This window comes from Strix aluco, chromosome 27 (genome assembly GCF_031877795.1).
Source record: "Strix aluco isolate bStrAlu1 chromosome 27, bStrAlu1.hap1, whole genome shotgun sequence".
In the NCBI taxonomy this organism is placed as follows: domain Eukaryota; kingdom Metazoa; phylum Chordata; class Aves; order Strigiformes; family Strigidae; genus Strix; species Strix aluco.
Genome location: NC_133957.1, coordinates 2,384,465 through 2,404,067, shown reverse-complemented (window position 1 = coordinate 2,404,067; position 19,603 = coordinate 2,384,465). Strand labels below are relative to the sequence as shown.

At 68.3% G+C, this 19,603-nt stretch overlaps 3 protein-coding genes across 5 annotated transcripts; 1 reads left to right on the top strand and 2 right to left on the bottom strand.

Moving 5' to 3' along the window:
• Positions 1-9,467, bottom strand: ARHGAP9 (Rho GTPase activating protein 9). Its single transcript, XM_074807500.1, is given in 19 exon segments — positions 1-299; positions 546-651; positions 737-871; positions 969-1,022; positions 1,129-1,206; positions 1,938-2,036; positions 2,534-2,647; positions 2,733-2,856; positions 2,955-3,053; positions 3,346-3,441; positions 3,605-3,692; positions 4,610-4,652; positions 4,655-4,670; positions 4,760-4,879; positions 5,046-5,123; positions 5,498-5,734; positions 7,061-7,191; positions 7,594-7,921; positions 9,381-9,467. Coding segments are annotated over 18 exon segments (2,100 nt in total). The 5' UTR covers positions 7,895-7,921; positions 9,381-9,467; the 3' UTR covers positions 1-118.
• Positions 9,468-9,990: 523 nt separating this feature from the next.
• Positions 9,991-17,461, top strand: MARS1 (methionyl-tRNA synthetase 1). Of its 2 annotated transcripts, none has more exons than XM_074807465.1 (20): positions 9,991-10,302; positions 10,439-10,517; positions 10,625-10,759; positions 10,903-10,978; positions 11,685-11,857; positions 11,967-12,079; positions 12,209-12,325; positions 12,433-12,636; positions 12,799-13,000; positions 13,095-13,169; positions 13,251-13,421; positions 15,229-15,324; positions 15,423-15,540; positions 15,761-15,974; positions 16,055-16,186; positions 16,268-16,372; positions 16,442-16,625; positions 16,746-16,817; positions 17,040-17,135; positions 17,230-17,461. In XM_074807465.1, the coding sequence occupies exons 1-20, from the start codon at positions 9,992-9,994 to the stop codon at positions 17,380-17,382; spliced, it is 2,826 nt and encodes a 941-aa protein (XP_074663566.1). In that variant the 5' UTR covers position 9,991; the 3' UTR covers positions 17,383-17,461. The 2 variants fall into 2 exon arrangements, with proteins under 2 accessions (XP_074663566.1, XP_074663565.1); XM_074807464.1 differs by having other exon boundaries at positions 11,955-12,079.
• DDIT3 (DNA damage inducible transcript 3) lies at positions 17,426-19,603 on the bottom strand. 2 transcript variants are annotated; one of them, XM_074807470.1, is made up of 4 exons: positions 19,460-19,603; positions 19,108-19,155; positions 18,053-18,240; positions 17,426-17,967 (listed from the first exon to the last, which is right to left on the bottom strand). In XM_074807470.1, exons 3-4 carry the CDS (start codon positions 18,176-18,178, stop codon positions 17,497-17,499), a joined length of 597 nt encoding a protein of 198 aa, XP_074663571.1. In that variant the 5' UTR covers positions 18,179-18,240; positions 19,108-19,155; positions 19,460-19,603; the 3' UTR covers positions 17,426-17,496. The 2 variants fall into 2 exon arrangements, with proteins under 2 accessions (XP_074663571.1, XP_074663570.1); XM_074807469.1 differs by having other exon boundaries at positions 18,053-18,202; positions 19,460-19,602.

Genomic DNA, 19,603 nt, shown 5'->3' with positions numbered 1-19,603 from the left:
TCGCAGAGAAGGTGCCTGTTTACTGCAGCGTGGAAGGATCGTGGGGCAGGGAGGACTGGGGGGGGGGTAGGAAGGGGCACACGCCTGACTTGGGGTGGGGGCGTGGGGGGGGCGAGGCTCAGGGGGGCGCAGGGAAGATGCGGTCGAAGTGAGCCAGCAGCAGCTCCACGGCCTGGTTCTGCTGGGCCATGCCCGCGGCCAGGCTGCCCGGCTCCCGCTCCGGCCGCAGCAGCGTCGGCCCGAACACGATGCCGATGTTCTGGCGCGTCATGCGGTTGACATCCTCCCGCTCCATCACCCTGGGGATGCGCAGAGGGGTGGGGGGTGGCCCCGTGCACACCCCCCCCCCCCCCCCCCCCAGCCCCGGTCCTCCCTCCATCACCCCACAGGTCCGTGTGCCAGAGCAGGTCCTAATCCTCCCCCCCGCACCTCCCCAGGTGTACCAGGGACACCCAATAGCCCCCCCCCCCCCAGGTACCCCGTAGCCCCCCACATCCACCCACCCGTGGGGCAGCTCTAACCCACCCCCCCCAGCCCCCCCTTACCGGCAGAGGTGAGCCAGGAGGTAGCGCAGGGTGGCGTAGTTGGCAGGGGGGAGGCTCTGCACCAGCTCAGCCACCCGCTCCACCCGCTCCTGGGGGTCCGGCAGCTCTGGGGGGGGCCACAGCGGTCAGACACGGTGCCCCCCCCACCCCCCCAGCACCCCCCACGGGGAGCACCGCGGCGGGACACTTACTGACGGCGTCGATGAAGGGGTCGAAGAGCCCGTAGGGCACCAGGGGCTCGGGCAGCTCGCGGAAGAAGAGCTTGAGGGCACCGGTCACCACATGGACGTCGCTCCACTCGGGCTCTGCCAGGCTGAGCCGCTCCTCTGGGAGCAGCGGGGGAGCTCAGCCTGTGCCGGGCCCCCCCCCCCCCAAGCCCCAGCACCTCCAGGGTCCCCCCCTGCCCCAGCCACCCCGGCTGACCTTGGCATGGCTGCTCGGGGAAGACGTAGCGCCCGTCCGAGGTCACGGCTCGCTCTGTGGGGACGGAGGAGGAGTCAGGGGGGGAGCAGCCGCCTTCCCCCCTCCCTGGGCACGTGCCCCCACACAGTTCCCCCATCCTGCGCCCCCTCGGTCCCCTCACCCCGGTCCACGGCAAAACGCAGCTTCTGGATCACGGACAAGTTCCCGTTGACCCGGTAGATCCCGTCAACGTCAAGGCCTGGGGACAACAAATCCCTGAGTCACAGAATCGTTCAGGTTGGAAAAGCCCCTCGGGATCAGCGAGTCCAACCCTCAGCCCGACTCTACAAAGTTCTCCCCTACCCCACATCCCCCCACAGCTCATCCAAACGGCCCTTAAACCCCCCCAGGGGTGGGGACTCCACCCCCTCCCTGGGCAGCCTGTTCCACTCTCTGACCACTCTGGCGGGGAAACATTTTTCCCTCCTGTCCAGCCTGACCCTCCCCTGTTGCAGTTCAAAGCCGTTCCCTCTCGTTCTGTCACTAATTCCCTGGGAGCAGAGACCAGCCCCAACCTCTCCACAACGTCCTTTCAGGGAGCTGCAGAGAGTGATGAGGTCTCCCCTCCCCTTCTCCTCCTCACACTGAACAGCCCCAGCTCCTTCCATCGCTCCTCACAGGATTTATTCTCCAGCCCCTTCCCCAGCTCGTTGCCCTCCTCTGCCCTCGCTCCAGCCCCTCGAGATCTCTCTGGGATTGAGGTGCCCAAAACTGGACACAACCCTCCAGGTGTGGCCTCACCAGTGCAGAGCACAGGGGGACTGTCACCTCCCTGCTTCTGCTGGCCACACTGGTGCTGGTACAAGCCAGGATGCCGTTGGCTTTCTTGGCCACCTGGGCACACTGCTGGCTCAACGAAGGGGGCGAGACGTGGTGGGGGATGTCTGTGCTGGCAGGGGGCGGGGGGGACGCCGGCCGGGAGGACCCTACCTCTCTCCTCGATGGCCTCCACACAGAGCCGCACGAAGCGGGGCACTGGGGAGCTCTCCCGCTGGCACAGGGCGTCCAGGCGGCACCCGAACACCTGGTCTGGGAGAGGCAGCGCGGGGGCAAACTGGGATGGGGGGGGCAAACTGGGATGGGGAGCACTGGGACTTGGCGGGGGGCAAATGGGGACAGGGCAGGGGGACGGGGAGGGTGGTGGTGAGGGCACGGAGGGACACCAGGACGGGGAAGGGCTGGGCTGGAGGGAAACGCTGGGACCGGTGGGTGCACGGGGTGGGGGTGGGGATTCAGGGACTTGGGGGGGGATTCTGGGACTGGGGGGGGACAGGAAGACACCGGGACCAGGAGGGAATGCTGGGACTTGGGAGGGACACTGGGACCGGTGGGTTCACAGGGAGTGGGGGGCAGAAACACTGGGGGGAGGGGGCGGTTACTGGGACCCACTGGGCTGAATGGAGCACTGGGGGACCCTCTTCCTCTCCCACTTTGGGGGCAGAGGGAGGACGTGGGAGGGTTTGTGGGGGTCCCGATTGCGTGGTGGTGGGACTCGGGGGGGGGGTCCCAGCGCTGGGGAGCCCCACCTCGAATGAGCCCCTTCTCCTGCAGGCTCTGGAGCGGGGGCCGCTTGACGATGAAGCGCCTCAGCTTGCTCTTCACCCGCTTCTTCTCCGAGGTGTCGGGGACATGGGTGGCCCCTGGGGACACAGCAGGTCCGGGGGTGCTGTCATGGTCACCCAGCCCTGAGCCCTGCTCCCCCCCCCCTTGGCCCCCCAACCCTACCTGGAGCCCCAGCCCCCTCGGTGACCCACAGCGCCTCGTCCTCGTCCCTGCTGAGCTCCACCAGGTCCCCAACATCCCCCTGGCGCAGCCACCCCACAGGCGCGTCCACGGGGTTCTCCAGGTCCTGGGGGGAGGCGGGGGGGGGCGGACAGGGACAGTAGAGGATGCCAAGGGGGCTGGGGGCAGCCCTGGGGCAAACCCCCGCCCCCCGCAGGCACTCACCAGCCAGCGGATGACCCCGCAGATGGCCCGGGCCCACTCCTGGATGGTGGCCTCGTGGTCCGACTGCAGCAGGAACTCGTTGCCCGTCACAGTGCGGAGCTGGCGGGGGGGCAGCAGGATGGGGGGGCCGGCAGGGACCCCGACAGGGGCCAGGGGGACCCAGGCACTGCAGGACTCTCCCACTCCCCCCTGCAATGCCCCCAGGCGTGCCCCTAACCCAAGGGGGGTCCCTACACCACACCCCCCTACGCTCCAGGGGAGTAAATGAGCGACACCCCTTTTTGTCCCATTTTGGGGGTTCTTGTACATGCTGGGCTGTGGGGTCCCCTTCTCCGTGGGCTGGATGCTTCAGGCATCCCCACACCCCCGGCCTGGGGTCCCCCCCACTCACGTGGATGACGTTTTTCTTGCTGGAGAGGTCACGGGCCCAATCCAGGGCAGCCCCCCGCAAGTCCACGCTGCTCTCGGGGCGGCTGGTGGCAGGGCACTGGGGGGGGGGCACCGGGTGTCACGGGTGCCCTCTCCGCCTTTGTGTCTCCAGAGCACCCCGCATTCCTCCACAGCCCTCTCCCTCCAGTGTCCCCCCCTTTCCTCCCGATGCTCTGGCCCTCCCCCACCGTCCCAGCCCACCCCCGTGCCCCCCCACTCACCCAGGCGGTGGGTGCCACCCCCTTGGGCTCCTTGTAGAAGATGAGGCTGTTCCCGGCCAGCACCACCCAGGAGACTCCCCAGTTCTTCCTGGGGGCAGCAGGTGAGGGGCACCCCCAACCCCTCCCCAGCCAGGGCTGGGGGCAGGATTGGGCCCCCCCACCCCAGCAAAGCCTCACACAGGCCCCGGGCACCATCTGGGCACTGGCAGCACCCCAGACACCCCCCTTCCCCCCCCCCCAGCCTGGCACGTCCAAAAGCGCCTTTTTGGCCAGGGACGTTGCTTGGCTGGAGTCCCCCCAGCTGCTGGAGCCCCCAGGCTGGCACAGCCCCCCCTCCCCAGGCTGGAATGCCTGCCCCCAGTTGGCACCCCCTCCCTGGCATACCCCCCCCCCCCCCCCCAGGCTGGCATGGCCCCCTCAGCTTGGCAAAAACACTCTGCTGAAGTGGGGACCCCCCCCCTCAAATCTGGCATGGACCCCGAGACTGACAGAGACCCCACTGCTTCACTGTGGACACCCCCAAGCACAGCCCCCACCCGAGGACCCCAACCTGGCACAGCCCCCTGCACCAGAACCACCCCCCCAGGAACCCCAACCTGCACCAGGACCCTCCTGCACCAGGACACTCCCCCCCCCCAAACCCCAACCTGGCACAGCCCCTGCACCCCCCCCTACCCCCAGGACCCCAACCTGGCACAGCCCCTGCACCCCCCCCTACCCCCAGGACCCCAACCTGGCACAGCCCCCTCCTGCACCAGGACCCCCCCTGGGGACCCCAACCTGGCACAGCCCCCTGCACCCCCCCCTACCCCCAGGACCCCAACCTGGCACAGCCCCCTCCTGCACCAGGACCCCCCCTGGGGACCCCAACCTGGCACAGCCCCCTGCACCCCCCCCTACCCCCAGGACCCCAACCTGGCACAGCCCCCTCCTGCACCAGGACCCCCCCTGGGGACCCCAACCTGGCACAGCCCCCTGCAGCCCCCCTCCACCCCCAGGACCCACCTGAGCTTCCTGCCCCCCTCCGCGATCTTGGTCCTGTTGAGCTGCCGGCCTTCTGCACCTCCTGCCAGGACAGGGTCAGTGCCGCCCCTGCCCCCCCCCCAGCACCCCTTGGACCCCCCCCCAGCACCCCTCGGCCCGGGGGTAACTCACGGTGGGCAGGGCGGGGGTGCAGGACAGGGGCCTGGTCGGGGTCAGGGCGGGTTGGGGGGGCTGGGGGGTGGCCCCCCGCTCCTCCAGGCTGTGGTGGGCAGGAGTCTGGCCATGGCTCACCTGCAGTGGCGGGGACAGTGTGTGGGGGGGGCACAGCCATGGTGCCCCCCCCGCACCCTTCCCAGTGCCCCCCATTATCCATCCACGTCCTGACCCCCACCTTGTGCACCCCCATCCTCCCTCCCCTCCAGCCCTCCCCCTCCCCAGCCCTCGTCCCCCAGCTCACAGTGTCACCGGGGTCCCCAGCATCACCCGAGCTCCAGCGTCTCGTGGTCCTGGGGGGCTCGGCGGGGTGGGGCAGGACCTGTAGGGGAGATGGGGGGACATGGATCAGTCTCAGGACCCCCAGGAGTGGCCCCCACCCCGTAATTAGTGCTGGCATTAATTGTCAGTAGCGCAGCAGAGTTGTGCCAGGGACAAGGAGGGGGCTGGGGGGGGGGGGGACGACTTGGAGGGGCACTGGGAGAGTCAGAGGGGCTACGGGGGGGGGAAGATATTGGGGGATAATTGGGGAGAATTGAGGAGTCACGGGGGCCCCTGGGGGCACGAGGAGGATATTGGGGGGCACGATGTGTGGGCACTGGGGGCGGGGCACGGGGAGTGCGGGGGCCAGCGGGATGGAGGGTGGTGGGGAAGTGGGGGGACGGGGGGGGCAAGGAGAGATGGGGGTGTGCAGACCCCAGCACTGCTCCCCCTGCCCCCCGCCTCCCGGTGCCGCCGGGGGGGTTTCCAGGAGGTCATCCCGGTCTGGGGGTTGTAGAAGAAGCAGCGCCCGGTGTTGGGGTCCAGGTGACGCTCCCAGGTCCCCAAAACCTGGAGGGGGGGCCCAGCCGGCACGGGGGGCTCTGCCTGGCCCCCTGCCCGCTGCAGCTCCTCCAGGTTGCAGTAGATCATGGCAGCTCCCCGGGGGGGCTCCTGGGGGGACAGATCCGGAACGGGGCTGGGGCACACGGACAGTGGCCACGGCCCCCCCCCCCCCGCCCCACACTGCGCCTTCCATCCCTGCCCCCCAACCCCCCCGCTGTGCCCCCTTACTCTGCCCCCCAGCCGTGCCCCCTTGCTCTGTCCCCCCCAGCCGTGTCCCCTTGCTCTGTCCCCCCCCCCAGCCCCCCCTTGCTCTGCCCAGCCCGGATCAGGATTTTGCAATCGTCTCCCCGGAGCCGTTTGCCACCCCGGCCCCCCCCTCCCCACCTTCTCTCCGGCCCCCCCGGCCCCCCCCTCCCCGGCCCCGGCCCGGCGTCCCGCTCCCACCTGCCGCCCGTGGCCGCGCAGCACCGGTCCCCCTCGGTCCCCCCCCCCCGGACCCCGCTGCGGGCGGCACTGCCCCCCCCGGTGTGTGTCCCCCCCCCCCGGCACTTCCTCCGCTGCCCCACGGCGACGAGGAAGCGGCGGCAGCGAGGGCGGGGTTGGAGGGTGCTGGGGTGCGGGGGGGTGGGGGGGTGCAGGGAGTGGAGCAGGGGGGTGAGGTTGGGGGTTGCAGGTGGGTGGTGCAGGGGGGTGAGGTTGGGGGGTGCAGGGGGGTGATGGAGGGGGGTGAGGTTGGGGCTGAGGTTGGGGGGTGCAGGTTGGGGGTGCAGGGGGGTGAGGTTGGGGGGTGCAGGGGGGTGATGGAGGGGGGTGAGGTTGGGGCTGAGGTTGGGGGGTGCAGGTTGGGGGGTGCAGGGGGGTGAGGTTGGGGGGTGAGGTTGGTGGGTGCAGAGGGTGCAGGTGGGTGGTACAGGGGGGTGAGTTTGGGGGTGAGGTTGGGGGGTGCAGGGGGGTGATGGAGGGGGGTGAGGTTGGGGGGTGCAGGGAGGTGAGGTTGGCAGGTGCAGAGGGTGCAGGTGGGTGATGGAGGGGGGTGAGTTTGGGGGGTGCAGGGGGGTGATGGAGGGGGGTGAGGTTGGGGGGTGCAGGGGGGTGATGGAGGGGGGTGAGGCTGGGGCTGAGGTTGGGGGGTGCAGGTTGGGGGTGCAGGGGGGTGAGGTTGGGGGGTGCAGGGGGGTGATGGAGGGGGGTGAGGTTGGGGGTGAGGTTGGGGGGTGCAGGTTGGGGGTGCAGGGGGGTGAGGTTGGGGGGTGCAGGGGGGTGATGGAGGGGGGTGAGGTTGGGGGTGAGGTTGGGGGGTGCAGGGGGGTGAGGTTGGGGATGTGGGGGTGCAGGGACGCAGGTTGGAGGTGCAGGGGGGTGCAAAGGCTGGGGGGGGCGCAGAGGGGAACAGGGCTTGGGGTGTCCTCTGGGGGCCACCTGGCCCCCACTCACCCCCGGGCCCCGGGCCAGCAGCTCCTGCTGCGACTGGCACCGTGGCAGGGCCGGGGGGGGGGCGGGCAGGGCCCCCTCGGGGGGGTCTGGGCCACACAGGTCTTCCAGTGAGCAGTACTGCGGTGGCAGGCCTGGGGGAAGAGAGGGGGGGACCCCCACCCCAAAATGATGCTCTGGGATGTAGAAGGGGGGCAGAGACCCCCCACCCCTGGGCCCCAGCTGTGTTTTCCCCAGGGTCCCCCCACCCCTGGTACCCCCAGCCCCAAGTCCCTGGTGTCTCCCCCAGCCCTTCGGTCCCCATCGTGGCTCCCAGCCCTGTCCCCCCAATCCCCCCCCCTTACCCTCTGCCCTTAGCGCCCCCGCGGCCCCCCCCTCCCCCCACCCTTGTGCCCCCAGACCCACAGCGCGGGACACCCACTGCTGTGTCCCGCAGCCCTAAAACTCCCTCATCGCCCGCCCCCCACCCCTTTGCCCCCCACCTCAGTGTCCTTTCTCCCAGCGTCCCGCCACCCCGTGCCCCCCTCCCGGCTCACCCGTGCCCGCAGGCTGGCTGGGGGCCAGCGGGCTCCATCTCCCGGTGTCACCAGGCTCCACCTCGGCCACGTAGGTAGCAGGGACGAAGAAGGGCCGAGCCCAGCGGGGCTCGCTGGCCCGTCTCACCTGCCACCAGTCCTCGTTGGCTTTGTGGAGCAGCAGGAACCGCTCGCCAGCAGCCATGGCCACGTGCCGCCCGTCCTCGGCCCGGTACGCGTAGTCGTAGAGGGCGCGGAGCACCACGGCCGGCTCGGCGCGCTGCCACCGCCGCCCCTCCAGCCGCCACCGCCCCGCCAGCATCCTGCGCTACAGCCGGGCCCTCAGCTCCTGTGGGGCGCAGGATGGGGGTCAGGGCAGATGGGGGTCAGGGCAGACGGGCCCCACGGCCGGCGTGGCCCCGGGCTGCGGTGGAATGGGGCTGAGCGGTGCCATGGGGGGCAGGAGGGACGCTGCCCCGTGGCCAGGCTGGGTTCTGTGGCCACGGCAATGCCCCATGGCCAGGCTGAGCCCCACAGGCAGAATGTGCCCCACGGCAATGCCCCATGGCCAGGCTGTGCCCCACAGGCAGAATGTGCCCCACGGCCACGGCAATGCCCCAGGGCCAGGCTGAGCCCCACAGGCAGAATGTGCCCCACGGCAATGCCCCATGGCCAGGCTGTGCCCCACAGGCAGAATGTGCCCCACGGCAATGCCCCATGGCCAGGCTGTGCCCCACAGGCAGAATGTGCCCCATGGCAATGCCCCAGGGCCAGGCTGAGCCCCACAGGCAGAATGTGCCCCATGGCAATGCCCCAGGGCCAGGCTGTGCCCCACAGGCAGAATGTGCCCCACGGCAATGCCCCATGGCCAGGCTGTGCCCCACAGCCATGGATCCCCCCACCACAGCGATGCCCCACGTCGATCCTGTCCACAGGAACCAGAGTTCCTGGGGCCGGGGGAGCCAATGCCTGTCCCCAGGGGATGGGGGATGGGGAGACTGGGGGGACTGGGGGTGCTGGGGCGGCCGGGGCTCGGGGACCTGCAGGAAACCCGGCAGCTGCTGCAGCAGGAAGCAGCGAGGCTGCGGCTTCCTCGCGCCCCGTGGCGTGGGGCTGGGGGGTGGTGCTGGGGGGCCTCAGCCCCATGGCCTCTGGTCCCCTTGTCCCGCAGCCTCCCCACCCCACGGCCCGACAGCCCAGTGGCTCCCAGTCCCTTGGTCCCCGGCCTGAGGCTCCCCCAGTCCGTTTCCCAGGTCCCCAGCCCCCCCCCTTCCAAGGCTCCTGCAGCCCCCCCCCAGCTCCATGGCCCTACAGCCCCCAACCCCCCCCAGCTGGACTCACCCTCCCCGGTGTGGGGCCGCGGGCAGGACCCGCTGCCAGGACAGAGGAGGGGGGGGGCTGCCATGGGGCGCAGGCCAGGGTCCCCAGCGCCCTGCCCGTACCCAGCCGAGCACCCATGGGTGCGGGGCTCAGAGCCGGGGTCCCGCTCGTCCCCAAGCACCGTTGGGCTCTGCCCCCCCTGTGCTGCCGGGAGCACTCAGGGAGGGGGGGTGAGGTGGGGCAGTTGGGGTGACTGCACTGCCCGGGGGGGGCAGATCAGCTTTGCCCCGGGGGGGGGGGACCCCAGCCCGGTTGTGTTGCCCCCGTTACCCTCCGCTTTCTGCCCCGCCGGTGCCTGGAGCACCGGGGCGGAGGGGGCGTGCGGGGAACAGGCCGAGGGGGGCTTGGGGTGCTGTGGCTGCACAGCCCCCCCCGGTGCAGAGCAGCGACCCCCCCCCGCGGGACCCTCCCCGGTGTCCCCCACCCACCTGGTCCTGCCGGGGTGGCGGGTGGGGCCCGCCCGTAGCGGCGGCAGCGGGGACACGTCCCCGGGCCATGTGACAGGACGAGACGGGGCGCCCGGGTGCTCGCCCCGCTCCGGGGGGGACGGGGAGCGGCGGGGGGGGGGTGTGGAGGGGTGTGTGTGTGTGTGTGTGTGTGGGTCCCGGGGGGAGGGGGGGGGAGCGTCCCGGTGGGAGAGCGGGAGCGGCGCTCGGGGTCCCGGGGGGGGGCGCTGGGGCCGGGGGGGGCGGGAGGGGCAGCGGGGCCCGCGCTCGCGTTGGGGGGGGGGGGGGGGGCGCCCCCGGTCCGTGCCCTGGGATGGGGGGGGGGGTGTCACACACACGACACCGCGACGTGACCCCGCGGGGGCGCGAGCGGCTCCGTGACGTGCTGCCGGGCGGCCCCGCGCCGTGACGTCAGAGCGCCGTCCCGTGACGTCACGGCGCCGTTCCGCCGCGGGTGACGCAGGCGGCGCAGGCCCCGCCCACTGGCCGCGGCGCCCCAGCTGTCGCCATGGCGACCGCCGCTCTCGCGAGAGCAGGGCCGGAGCCGGCGGCCGCGCGGGGCATTGTGGGGCGGCGCGGGGCATTGTGGGGCGATGCGGCTGCGAGTGGCGGCGGGCGGCCCCGCGGCGCTGAAGGTGCTGGCGGCTGCCGGGGCAGCCGCCGCCCCGGTGCGGCTCGTCTGGGGCGGCCCCTCCGTGGAGACGGTGGCGGCTGCCGCCGCTGCTGCTCCCCGCTCCGGTAGGGACCCGCTGGCACCGGCCCCGGCGAGCTCCCCCCTTCGGCGGGGCCCGTCGGGCCTGACGGCCTCTGCGGATCGGCCCCTCGCCGCGCTGAGCGCCCCGTGGGTGCCCGCCCTGGAGCTGGACAGCGGCACCGTCCTCTTCTCCCCCAACGCCATCTGCCAGTGAGTACCGGGGGGGCGGCCCCGGAGCCTCCAGCTGCCCCCCACACCGCCCCCCGGGGCCTCCAGCTGCCCCCACACCGCCCCCCGGAGCCTCCAGCTCCATTACGCCCCCTTACAGCCTCCTCCTCCTCCCCAGGTTCTTCTTCCTGGCCCGCGGCGAGGAACCCACCGACCTGACGAACCAGTGGCTGGAGTGGGAGGCCACTGAGCTGCAGGTGGGTGCCCCGGGGTTACAGTGGTGGTTGTTCCACCCACCCCCCCCCCCCCCATCACACACCATCCCCGGCCTATCTGACCCCCCTCCCACTCTGTCTGCTCCCAGCCGGCCGCCTCGGCCGCCCTGTATGCACAGCTGGTGCACGGCAAGAAGGGGCTGGAGGCGGTGGGGGCCTTGGGGAAGCTGCTGACCCACATAGAGCAGAATTTATCCAGGAGAGGCACTGCCTACCTCGCTGGGGTGAGTGGGACTGTGGGTTGCGGGGACACCCCCCCAATCCCTGGGGCAGGGGAATCTTCTCCCTGGAGGGCTGAGCTCTCTGCTGCCCGCCCCGAGCCTGGGCTGGGGCTGCCTCAAGGCCTGACGCTGCTTCTCTGGCCCAGGATGCCGAGTCGGTGGCCGATGTGGTTGTGTGGGGCACCTTGTTCCCTATCCTGCAGGACGAGACCAGCCTGCCGAGTAAGAGCGAAACAGGGGTGCCAAGGGGGAGCGTTGCGTGTCTTCCAGGTGGCCAAGAAGGCCAATGGTGTCCTGGCTTGTATCAGCACTAGCGTGGCCAGCAGGGACAGGGAAGGGATCTGACCCCTGTGCTGGGCACTGGTGAGGCCGCCCCTCGATGAGTGGGTTCAGTTTTGGGCCCCTCACCCCAAAAAGGCCCTTGAATGAGTCGAGCGTGTCCAGAGAAGGGCAACGGAGCTGGTGCAGGGTCTGGAGCACAGGTCTGATGGGGAGCGGCTGAGGGAACTGGGGGGGTTTAGTGTGGAGAAGGGGAGGCTGAGGGGAGACCTCCTGGCCCTCTGCAACTCCCTGAAAGGAGGGTGCAGAGAGGGGGGAGGAGTCTCTTGAGCCAAGGAGCCAGCGGCAGGCCAAGAGGGAATGGCCTCAAGCTGCGCCAGGGCAGGGTCAGACTGGCTCTTAGGAAGGATTTCTTTGCAGAAGGGGCTGTTGGGCGTTGGAATGGGCTGCCCAGGGCAGGGGGGGAGTCCCCATCCCTGGAGGGGTTGAAGAGTCGGGTTGAGCCAGCGCTGAGGGATCTGGTGGAGTTGGGAACGGTCAGGGGGAGGTTCATGGTGGGGCTGGAGGAGCTTCAAGGGCTTTTCCAACCGGGATGATTCTGGGATTCCTATGGCTGTGAGAATCCTGCTGCTCTCTTTTGCTCCCCAAGGCGAGCTGCAGGCACTGAGGAGCTGGTTCCAGAGCATGACGATCTCTGAGGCCTGCAGGAAAGCTGTCGACTCCGTTCTGGTTCCCAAGGCGCTGCTGGAGTTCAAGTCCTACCTGCAGAAGCAGCCTCCACCCTGCCTGGCCATGGAAAGAGCCACCAGTAACGAACCCGAGGTGCAGCCCTGTCCCCGCCCCCTACTCAAACCCTGGCCTGGGGACGGGTCCCCGCGGGGCTGGTGGCGACAGGCACGCAGCCCCTCACTGCCACCAGCCTTCCCCACAGGAGGAAGAAGGTTCTGAGCGTGCCCTGACGGAGGAGGAAATCGCAGCTGCTGCGGAAGCCTGGGCCCGCGGTGCCGCGGCCCTGCCCAAGCCCTGGCAGCCTCAGAAACCTGTGTGAGTCCCAAGATGCGGCGAGGGCTGGCTGTCCCGGACCTCCGAGGGGCCTGGCAGGGGCTGGTGCCACATTGTTCTGGGTTGGGGCGGCCTCCTTTTGCTCTTTGTGACTGTTCCTGTCCGTGCCAGGCTGCCCGTGGAGGGCATGAGGAACGTCCTGATCACCAGCGCTCTGCCCTACGTCAACAACGTCCCCCACCTTGGCAACATCATCGGCTGCGTCCTCAGCGCCGACACCTTTGCCAGGTGAGACTTGGATGCAAAAAAACTTATTGGGGCTGTGGGAACGTCGTGGGGGGGCTGTGCTGCCCCCACCCCAACACCTCCATGGGTGTCACGGGCCCTGCCTGCAGGTACTGCCGCCTGCGGAACTGGAACACGCTGTACGTGTGTGGCACGGATGAGTACGGCACGGCCACCGAGACCAAGGCGGTGGAAGAGGGGCTGACGCCCCAAGAGATCTGCGACAAGTACAACGCCATCCACGCTGACATTTACCGCTGGTTCAACATCTCCTTCGACTACTTCGGCCGCACCACCACGCCCTACCAGACAACGTGAGCGGCTGCATCAACCGGGGGCTCGCGTGGAGGGGGGCTGGTGCTGGGGAATGTTGGGGGGGGGGAACCCCAACATGCCTGGCTGGGGATGCTCTATGGCTCCCCAGGGTTCCCTGGCTGATGGGGGCTGCCCCCTCTCCTCTTCCTCTCCTGTCCCAGGATTGCCCAGGACATCTTCCAGCGTTTGCTGGCCCGTGGTTTCCTGCTGCAAGACACTGTGGAGCAGCTGCGGTGTGAGGACTGTCAGCGGTTCCTGGCCGACCGCTTCGTGGAGGGCACCTGCCCCTTCTGCAGCTATGAGGAGGCTCGGGGGGACCAGTGTGATAAATGTGGCAAACTCATCAATGCCGTGGAGCTGAAGGTGGGACTGGATCCCTCTGGGGAGCACCCAAACCACCCACCCCTGCCCCCAGCCTCGCCCTGGGCTCCCTCCAACCTGTTTTTTCTCCTGCCAGAATCCGCAGTGCAAACTCTGCAGGGGGGTCCCTGTGGTGAAACCAACCCAGCACCTCTTCCTGGACCTACCCAAGGTGAGCTTCATCCCCAGGGGAGTGGGGAGGGGCTGGGGCACCCTCGGGTACCTCTCACCACCCTGTTGTGTTCCCCCGCAGCTGGAGGAGCAGCTGGAGCCTTGGCTGGAGCAGTCCTGGGCCACGGGGGACTGGACGGCCAACGCTCGCTACATCACTCGCTCCTGGATCCGGGATGGGCTCAAACCCCGCTGCATCACCCGCGACCTGAAGTGGGGCACGCCTGTGCCCCTCGACGGCTTCCGCGACAAGGTGGGTCTCACCTGGCTCCTCGGTTCACAGAATCCCAGAATCGTTCAGGTTGGAAAAGACTCTTGGGATCATCGAGTCCAACCCTCAGCCCGACTCCACAAAGTTCTCCCCTACCCCACATCCCTCCACAGCTCATCCAAACGGCCCTTAAACACCCCCAGGGGTGGGGACTCCACCCCCTCCCTGGGCAGCCTGTTCCACTCTCTGACCACTCTGGCGGGGAAACATTTTTCCCTCCTGTCCAGCCTGACCCTCCCCTGTTGCAGTTCAAAGCCGTTCCCTCTCGTTCTGTCACTAATCCCCTGGGAGCAGAGACCAGCCCCAACCTCTCCACAACGTCCTTTCAGGGAGCTGCAGAGAGTGATGAGGTCTCCCCTCCCCTTCTCCTCCTCACACTGAACAGCCCCAGCTCCTTCCATCGCTCCTCACAGGATTTATTCTCCAGCCCCTTCCCCAGCTCGTTGCCCTCCTCTGCCCTCGCTCCAGCCCCTCGAGATCTCTCTGGGATTGAGGTGCCCAAACCTGGACACAACCCTCCAGGTGTGGCCTCACCAGTGCAGAGCACAGGGGGGACGTTGTCATCGGCCCTGGGGCTATTTACAATTGTGTTTGAGAAATTCAGGAATTTCAGATATCTTTGGAATGTTGATATTAATGTGGTTGTCTTACTGCAGCATTCTCCTGGCGAAACTGTCTGCTCGCAGCTGGGATGGACACACGCTTTGCTGGGTCAAAAACTGGCTGATGGCCGGGCCCAAAGAGTTGTGGGGAAGGGAGTTAAATCCAGTTGGCGGCCGGTCACGAGTGGTGTCCCCCAGGGCTGGGTTTTGGGGCTGCTCCTGTTTAACATCTTCATTGATGCTCTGGACGAGGGGATCGAGTGCCCCCTCAGTCAGTTTGCAGGTGACACCCAGTTGGGTGGGGGTGTTGGTCTGCTCGAGGGTGGGGAGGGTCTGCAGAGAGACCTGGGCAGGCTGGAGCGATGGGCTGAGCCCAGCTGGGGGAGTTTCACTAAGGGCAAATGCCGGGTGCTGCCCTTGAGCCACAACAACCCCCAGCAGCGCTCCAGGCCTGGGGAGGAGTGGCTGGAGAGCTGCCGGTCAGAGAGGGACCTGGGGGGGATTGGTAATGAGCCAGCAGTGTGCCCAGGTGGCCAAGAAGGCCAGTGGCATCCTGGCTTGTACCAGCACCAGCGTGGCCAGCAGGGACAGGGGAGGGATCTGACCCCTGTGCTGGGCACTGGTGAGGCCGCCCCTCGATGAGTGGGTTCAGTTTTGGGCCCCTCACCCCAAAAAGGCCCTTGAATGAGTCGAGCGTGTCCAGAGAAGGGCAACGGAGCTGGTGCAGGGTCTGGAGCACAGGTCTGATGGGGAGCGGCTGAGGGAACTGGGGGGGTTTAGTGTGGAGAAGAGGAGGCTGAGGGGAGACCTCCTGGCCCTCTGCAACTCCCTGAAAGGAGGGTGCAGAGAGGGGGGAGGAGTCTCTTGAGCCAAGGAGCCAGCGGCAGGCCAAGAGGGAATGGCCTCAAGCTGCGCCAGGGCAGGGTCAGACTGGCTCTTAGGAAGTATTTCTTTGCAGAAGGGGTTGTTGGGCGTTGGAATGGGCTGCCCAGGGCAGGGGGGGGAGTCCCCATCCCTGGAGGGGTTGAAGAGTCGGGTTGAGCCAGCGCTGAGGGATCTGGTGGAGTTGGGAACGGTCAGGGGGAGGTTCATGGTGGGGCTGGAGGAGCTTCAAGGGCTCTTCCAACTGGGATGATTCTGGGATCTGTCCCTGGGTGTCCCCTGCTCACGTATCACTCTCCCCTCAGGTTTTTTACGTGTGGTTTGATGCTCCCATTGGCTACTTGTCCATTACGGCCAACTACACAGAGCAGTGGGAGAGGTGGTGGAAGAACCCACAGCAGGTAGGAGCCTGGTGCTGCTGCAGGGTGGGGGTAGGGACAGAGCTGGCTGCTGGGGTCCACTGATGTCCTCCCCCCCTCCTGCCTCTCCCCACTGTCAGGTTGAGCTCTACAACTTCATGGCCAAGGACAACGTCCCCTTCCACAGCGTCATATTTCCCTGCTCACTCTTGGGTGCTGACGACAACTACACCCTGGTGAACCACCTCATTGCTACAGGTACTGGGGGGGCCATCAGGGATTGGGGCAGGGGGGGGTCTCCGCACTTCACCGCTTTCCCTCGGCACTGGGAATGGTCCAGTCTGTCCCGCGTGGGCATGAAACTGCATCTGCCCTCCTGGACTTGGGAGCCCCTTTGAGCATCTCCCCATGTTGTGGGGCTGTTCCCTGCCTGGGAGGGGACTGGGGCCCACGGTGGGGTCTCTCCTGCCCTCCCCAGAGTACCTGAACTACGAGGATGGGAAGTTTTCCAAGAGCCGGGGTGTGGGAGTGTTTGGGGACATGGCCAAGGACACGGGCATCCCCGCGGACATCTGGCGCTTCTACCTGCTGTACCTGCGGCCCGAAGGGCAGGACAGCGCCTTCTCCTGGAGCGACCTCATGCTCAAGAACAACTCGGAGCTGCTGAACAACCTGGGCAACTTCATCAACAGGTTCTGGGACACCCGGGTGGGTGGCGGGGGCCATCTCTGTCCCCAAGCTGTGCTCATCCCTGCGCTGTCTTTGTCCCCAGAGCTGGCATGTTTGTGTGCAAGTTCTTTGGTGGCACCGTCCCCAACATGGTCCTGATGCCGGATGACAAGCGGCTCTTGGCTCGGGTCACCCTGGAGCTGCGCCAGTACCACCAGCTACTGGAGAAAGTCCGGTGGGTCGCTGGAACTGGGCTGAACTGGGAGGGTGGGAGGGCAGAGACCTGACGCTCACCCCCCCTCTATCCCCCCACCAGCATCCGCGATGCTCTCAGGTGTATCCTTAGCATCTCTCGCCATGGCAACCAGTACATCCAGGTGAATGAGCCCTGGAAGTGGATCAAGGGGGATGAAAATGACAGGTAGGGAGAGATGGGGGGGCTGGGGGGGCGGGGCTGGGACCTGGCACTGATGGCTTCCTGCCCCCCCAGGCAGCGTGCGGGCACGGTGACCGGCGTGGCGGTGAACATGGCTTCCGCGCTGGCCGTCATGCTGCAGCCCTACATGCCCAGCGTCAGCTCGGCCATCCAGGAGCAGCTCCGCATCCCCCCGGAGTGTTTTGTCCTGAGCCACGATTTCACCTGCACCCTGTCCCCTGGGCACCGCGTGGGCACCGTAGGTGGGGGGGGTGGGAAGGGCAGGCTCTGCCCCCTCCCCGGGCAGTGGGGGGGGGGGGGGGTAGGATGGGGGATGCTGACCCCCTGCATGGGTGACCCCTCTTCTTCCTGGCTCCAGGTGAGCCCCCTCTTCCAGAAGCTGGAGAACGACCAGGTTGAAGCTCTGCGCAAGCGCTTCAAGGGAGGGCAGGTGAGTGGGGGCTGCAGTAGCCCCCCCACCCCAGCTCGTGTCCTGGCCTCCCCACCTCTGCTCTCTGCCATCTCTCCACTTCCAGCCTGAAGATCTCGGGCTGTAGAGCCCTGAGGGACCCCCTGGTGCTGCCTGGGGGGTGCTGCAGCAGCTCCCCCCAGCATGTGGGGGGTGGGTGCAGAGCTCTGCACTTTCAGAGCTCCAATTTCTGTCCTTCCACAGGCCAAACAGACCCCCCCGGCCTCAGAACCAGCCACTGTCGTGGCTCCAGGGGACCCCCAGCTGATCCAGGAGCTGACAGAGGAGGTGGCCAAGCAGGTGAGTGGCCAGGGGTAGGGGGGCTGGCCCTGTCTTCCCCTTATCACCTCCCCGCCCCCCGCAAGCCCTTATCACCCCCCTGCTCCCTCCCCAGGGCAACCACGTTCGGCAGCTGAAGGCCAACAAGGCGGAGAAGGCCCAGATCGACGCAGAGGTGGCCAAGCTGCTGGAGCTGAAGAAGCAGCTGGCGCTGGCAGAGGGTAAAAGCCCTGAAGTCCCTGTGCCCAAGGGCAAGCGGAAGAAGTAGCCTGCGGCTCCTCCGTGGTGGGGAGCGGCCCCAGAGACCATCCTGGTGGTTATAAGTGTAATAAAACGCAAAAACTGTACAGTCGCGTGCGGAAGCGGTGCCCGCCCCCCAGCATCAGTCTGTGCCGGGGGGGCCGTGCCCCTCCAGTTCCTGGCTGCCCCCCCGGGGCAGGGCCGGCGCCTCAGCCCGGCGGAGGTTGACGATGCGGTCGATGAGGGCTGCCCGGGTGTGCTCCACCTCGGCGCTGAGCCGCCGGATCTGCTCCCGCAGCTGCTCGTTGTGGGCCGTCAGCTCCAGCACCCGCTGCTCGTTGGCCTGTTCCCGGCGCTTGGCCAGCTCCCGGCTGGCCACCGAGCCGCTGCACCTCTTCCTCTTCACCCCGCGCCCCGCAGCTGAATCCTCATCCTCCTCCTCGGCGCCCCGCTGGGTCGGGGGGCTCCTGGAGGCCGCGCTGGCCGGTCCCGCCGGCTCCGTGCTGGTTGGGCTCTCTGGCCCCAGCAGCTCCAGCAGCTCCGCGGCCAGGGCCGTGTCCAGCTCGGGGCCCCCGCCAGCCCCCTCTGTGCCCCACAGCGGAACCAGCTCTGCCTGCGGGGAGAGAACAGGAACCAGCCCCGGGTGACGGGTGTCCCCCACCCTGTGCCCCTCTCCGGGGGTCTGCCCCGCTGCTCACCTGCTCTGTCCCCCAGGGAGGGGAGGGCCCACTGGGCTCTGCTGCTGCCAGCACCTCCTCCAGGTCCTGGTACCAGGCCTCCAGCTCCCAGCCGGGTCCCCCCACAGGCAGCCCCTCGGCTGCCATCGTCACCTCCAGGCCAGGGCAGGGCTGGGAAGGGGGCGGGGGGGTTAAGTCAGACCCGGATCCTTGGGAATCACAGAATCATTCATGAACCCTCAGGATCAGCGAGTCCAACCCTCAGCCCGACTCTACAAAGTTCTCCCCTACCCCACATCCCCCCACAGCTCATCCAAACGGCCCTTAAACCCCCCCAGGGGTGGGGACTCCACCCCCTCCCTGGGCAGCCTGTTCCACTCTCTGACCACTCTGGCGGGGAAACATTTTTCCCTCCTGTCCAGCCTGACCCTCCCCTGTTGCAGTTCAAAGCCGTTCCCTCTCGTTCTGTCACTAATTCCCTGGGAGCAGAGACCAGCCCCAACCTCTCCACAACGTCCTTTCAGGGAGCTGCAGAGAGTGATGAGGTCTCCCCTCCCCTTCTCCTCCTCACACTGAACAGCCCCAGCTCCTTCCATCGCTCCTCACAGGATTTATTCTCCAGCCCCTTCCCCAGCTCGTTGCCCTCCTCTGCCCTTGCTCCAGCCCCTCGAGATCTGTCTGGGATTGAGGTGCCCAAACCTGGACACAACCCTCCAGGTGTGGCCTCACCAGTGCAGAGCACAGGGGGACTGTCACCTCCCTGCTTCTGCTGGCCACACTGGTGCTGGTACAAGCCAGGATGCCGTTGGCTTTCTTGGCCACCTGGGCACATGCTGGCTCATTATCAATCCCCCCCAGGTCCCTCTCTGACTGGCAGCTCCAGCCACTCCTCCCCGAGCCTGTAGCCACGCAGGGGGTTGTTGTGGCCCAAGGGCAGGACTTGGCACTTGGCCTGTTGAAGCCCGGTCCCTTTGGCCACCGACCCGATCTATCCGAGTCTATCCCCAGCCCTGGGGCGTTGCTCCCCACGGGGGGCTTCGGTCCGGGAGTCCCAGGGTGCCGCCCTCCCCCCTTACCTGCTCTCAGGTGTGGTGGCCGACGAGGACGCACTTTCTCCTGGATGCCTGGGGAGGGGGGACACAGGGTCAGGTTTTGCTCCTTCCCCCCCGCCCCCAACCACCACCGCGCGGCGGGTGGGGGGATCCCCAGGGGCTCGCAGCACCCACCCCACTCCCGGGGGTCCCGCCAGCTCGGCGGGGGGGGGGGTGGGGTGGGGTGTGAGTGTGCCCCGAGGGCCATTGTCCCGCGGGGGCGGCCTGCGGCCTCCCCGGGAGCTCCGTTTCCCCCCCACAAAGGGCAGGACGGGATGTCTCCGTCTGCGCCCCCGCCCGCACTCGGGACCGGCTCCTCCGCCCCGTCCCCCCGCACCTTCCTGGGCGGTCCCGGTTCCCCGCGGCTCCGCTCCGAGCGCTGCCCCCCCCCGCTCATCCTCGTCCGCATCGTCCCGCGTTGCTCCGCTCCGGCCGCGCGCGCGCCCGCCCCAGCCCCTTTTTAAGGGTCCCGGCGTGACGC

Excerpts from the sequence above, each read along its gene's own strand:
- MARS1 (XM_074807464.1), top strand. The coding sequence starts at position 9,992 with ATGCGGCTGCGAGTGGCGGCGGGCGGCCCCGCGGCGCTGAAGGTGCTG. Across the intron at positions 10,518-10,624 it reads GGGAGGCCACTGAGCTGCAG|CCGGCCGCCTCGGCCGCCCT; the intron begins GTGGGTGCCCCG and ends GTCTGCTCCCAG. Across the intron at positions 12,326-12,432 it reads AGCGCCGACACCTTTGCCAG|GTACTGCCGCCTGCGGAACT; the intron begins GTGAGACTTGGA and ends CCCTGCCTGCAG.
- DDIT3 (XM_074807470.1), bottom strand. The coding sequence starts at position 18,178 with ATGGCAGCCGAGGGGCTGCCTGTGGGGGGACCCGGCTGGGAGCTGGAG. Across the intron at positions 17,968-18,052 it reads CTCCCTGGGGGACAGAGCAG|GCAGAGCTGGTTCCGCTGTG; the intron begins GTGAGCAGCGGG and ends CTCTCCCCGCAG.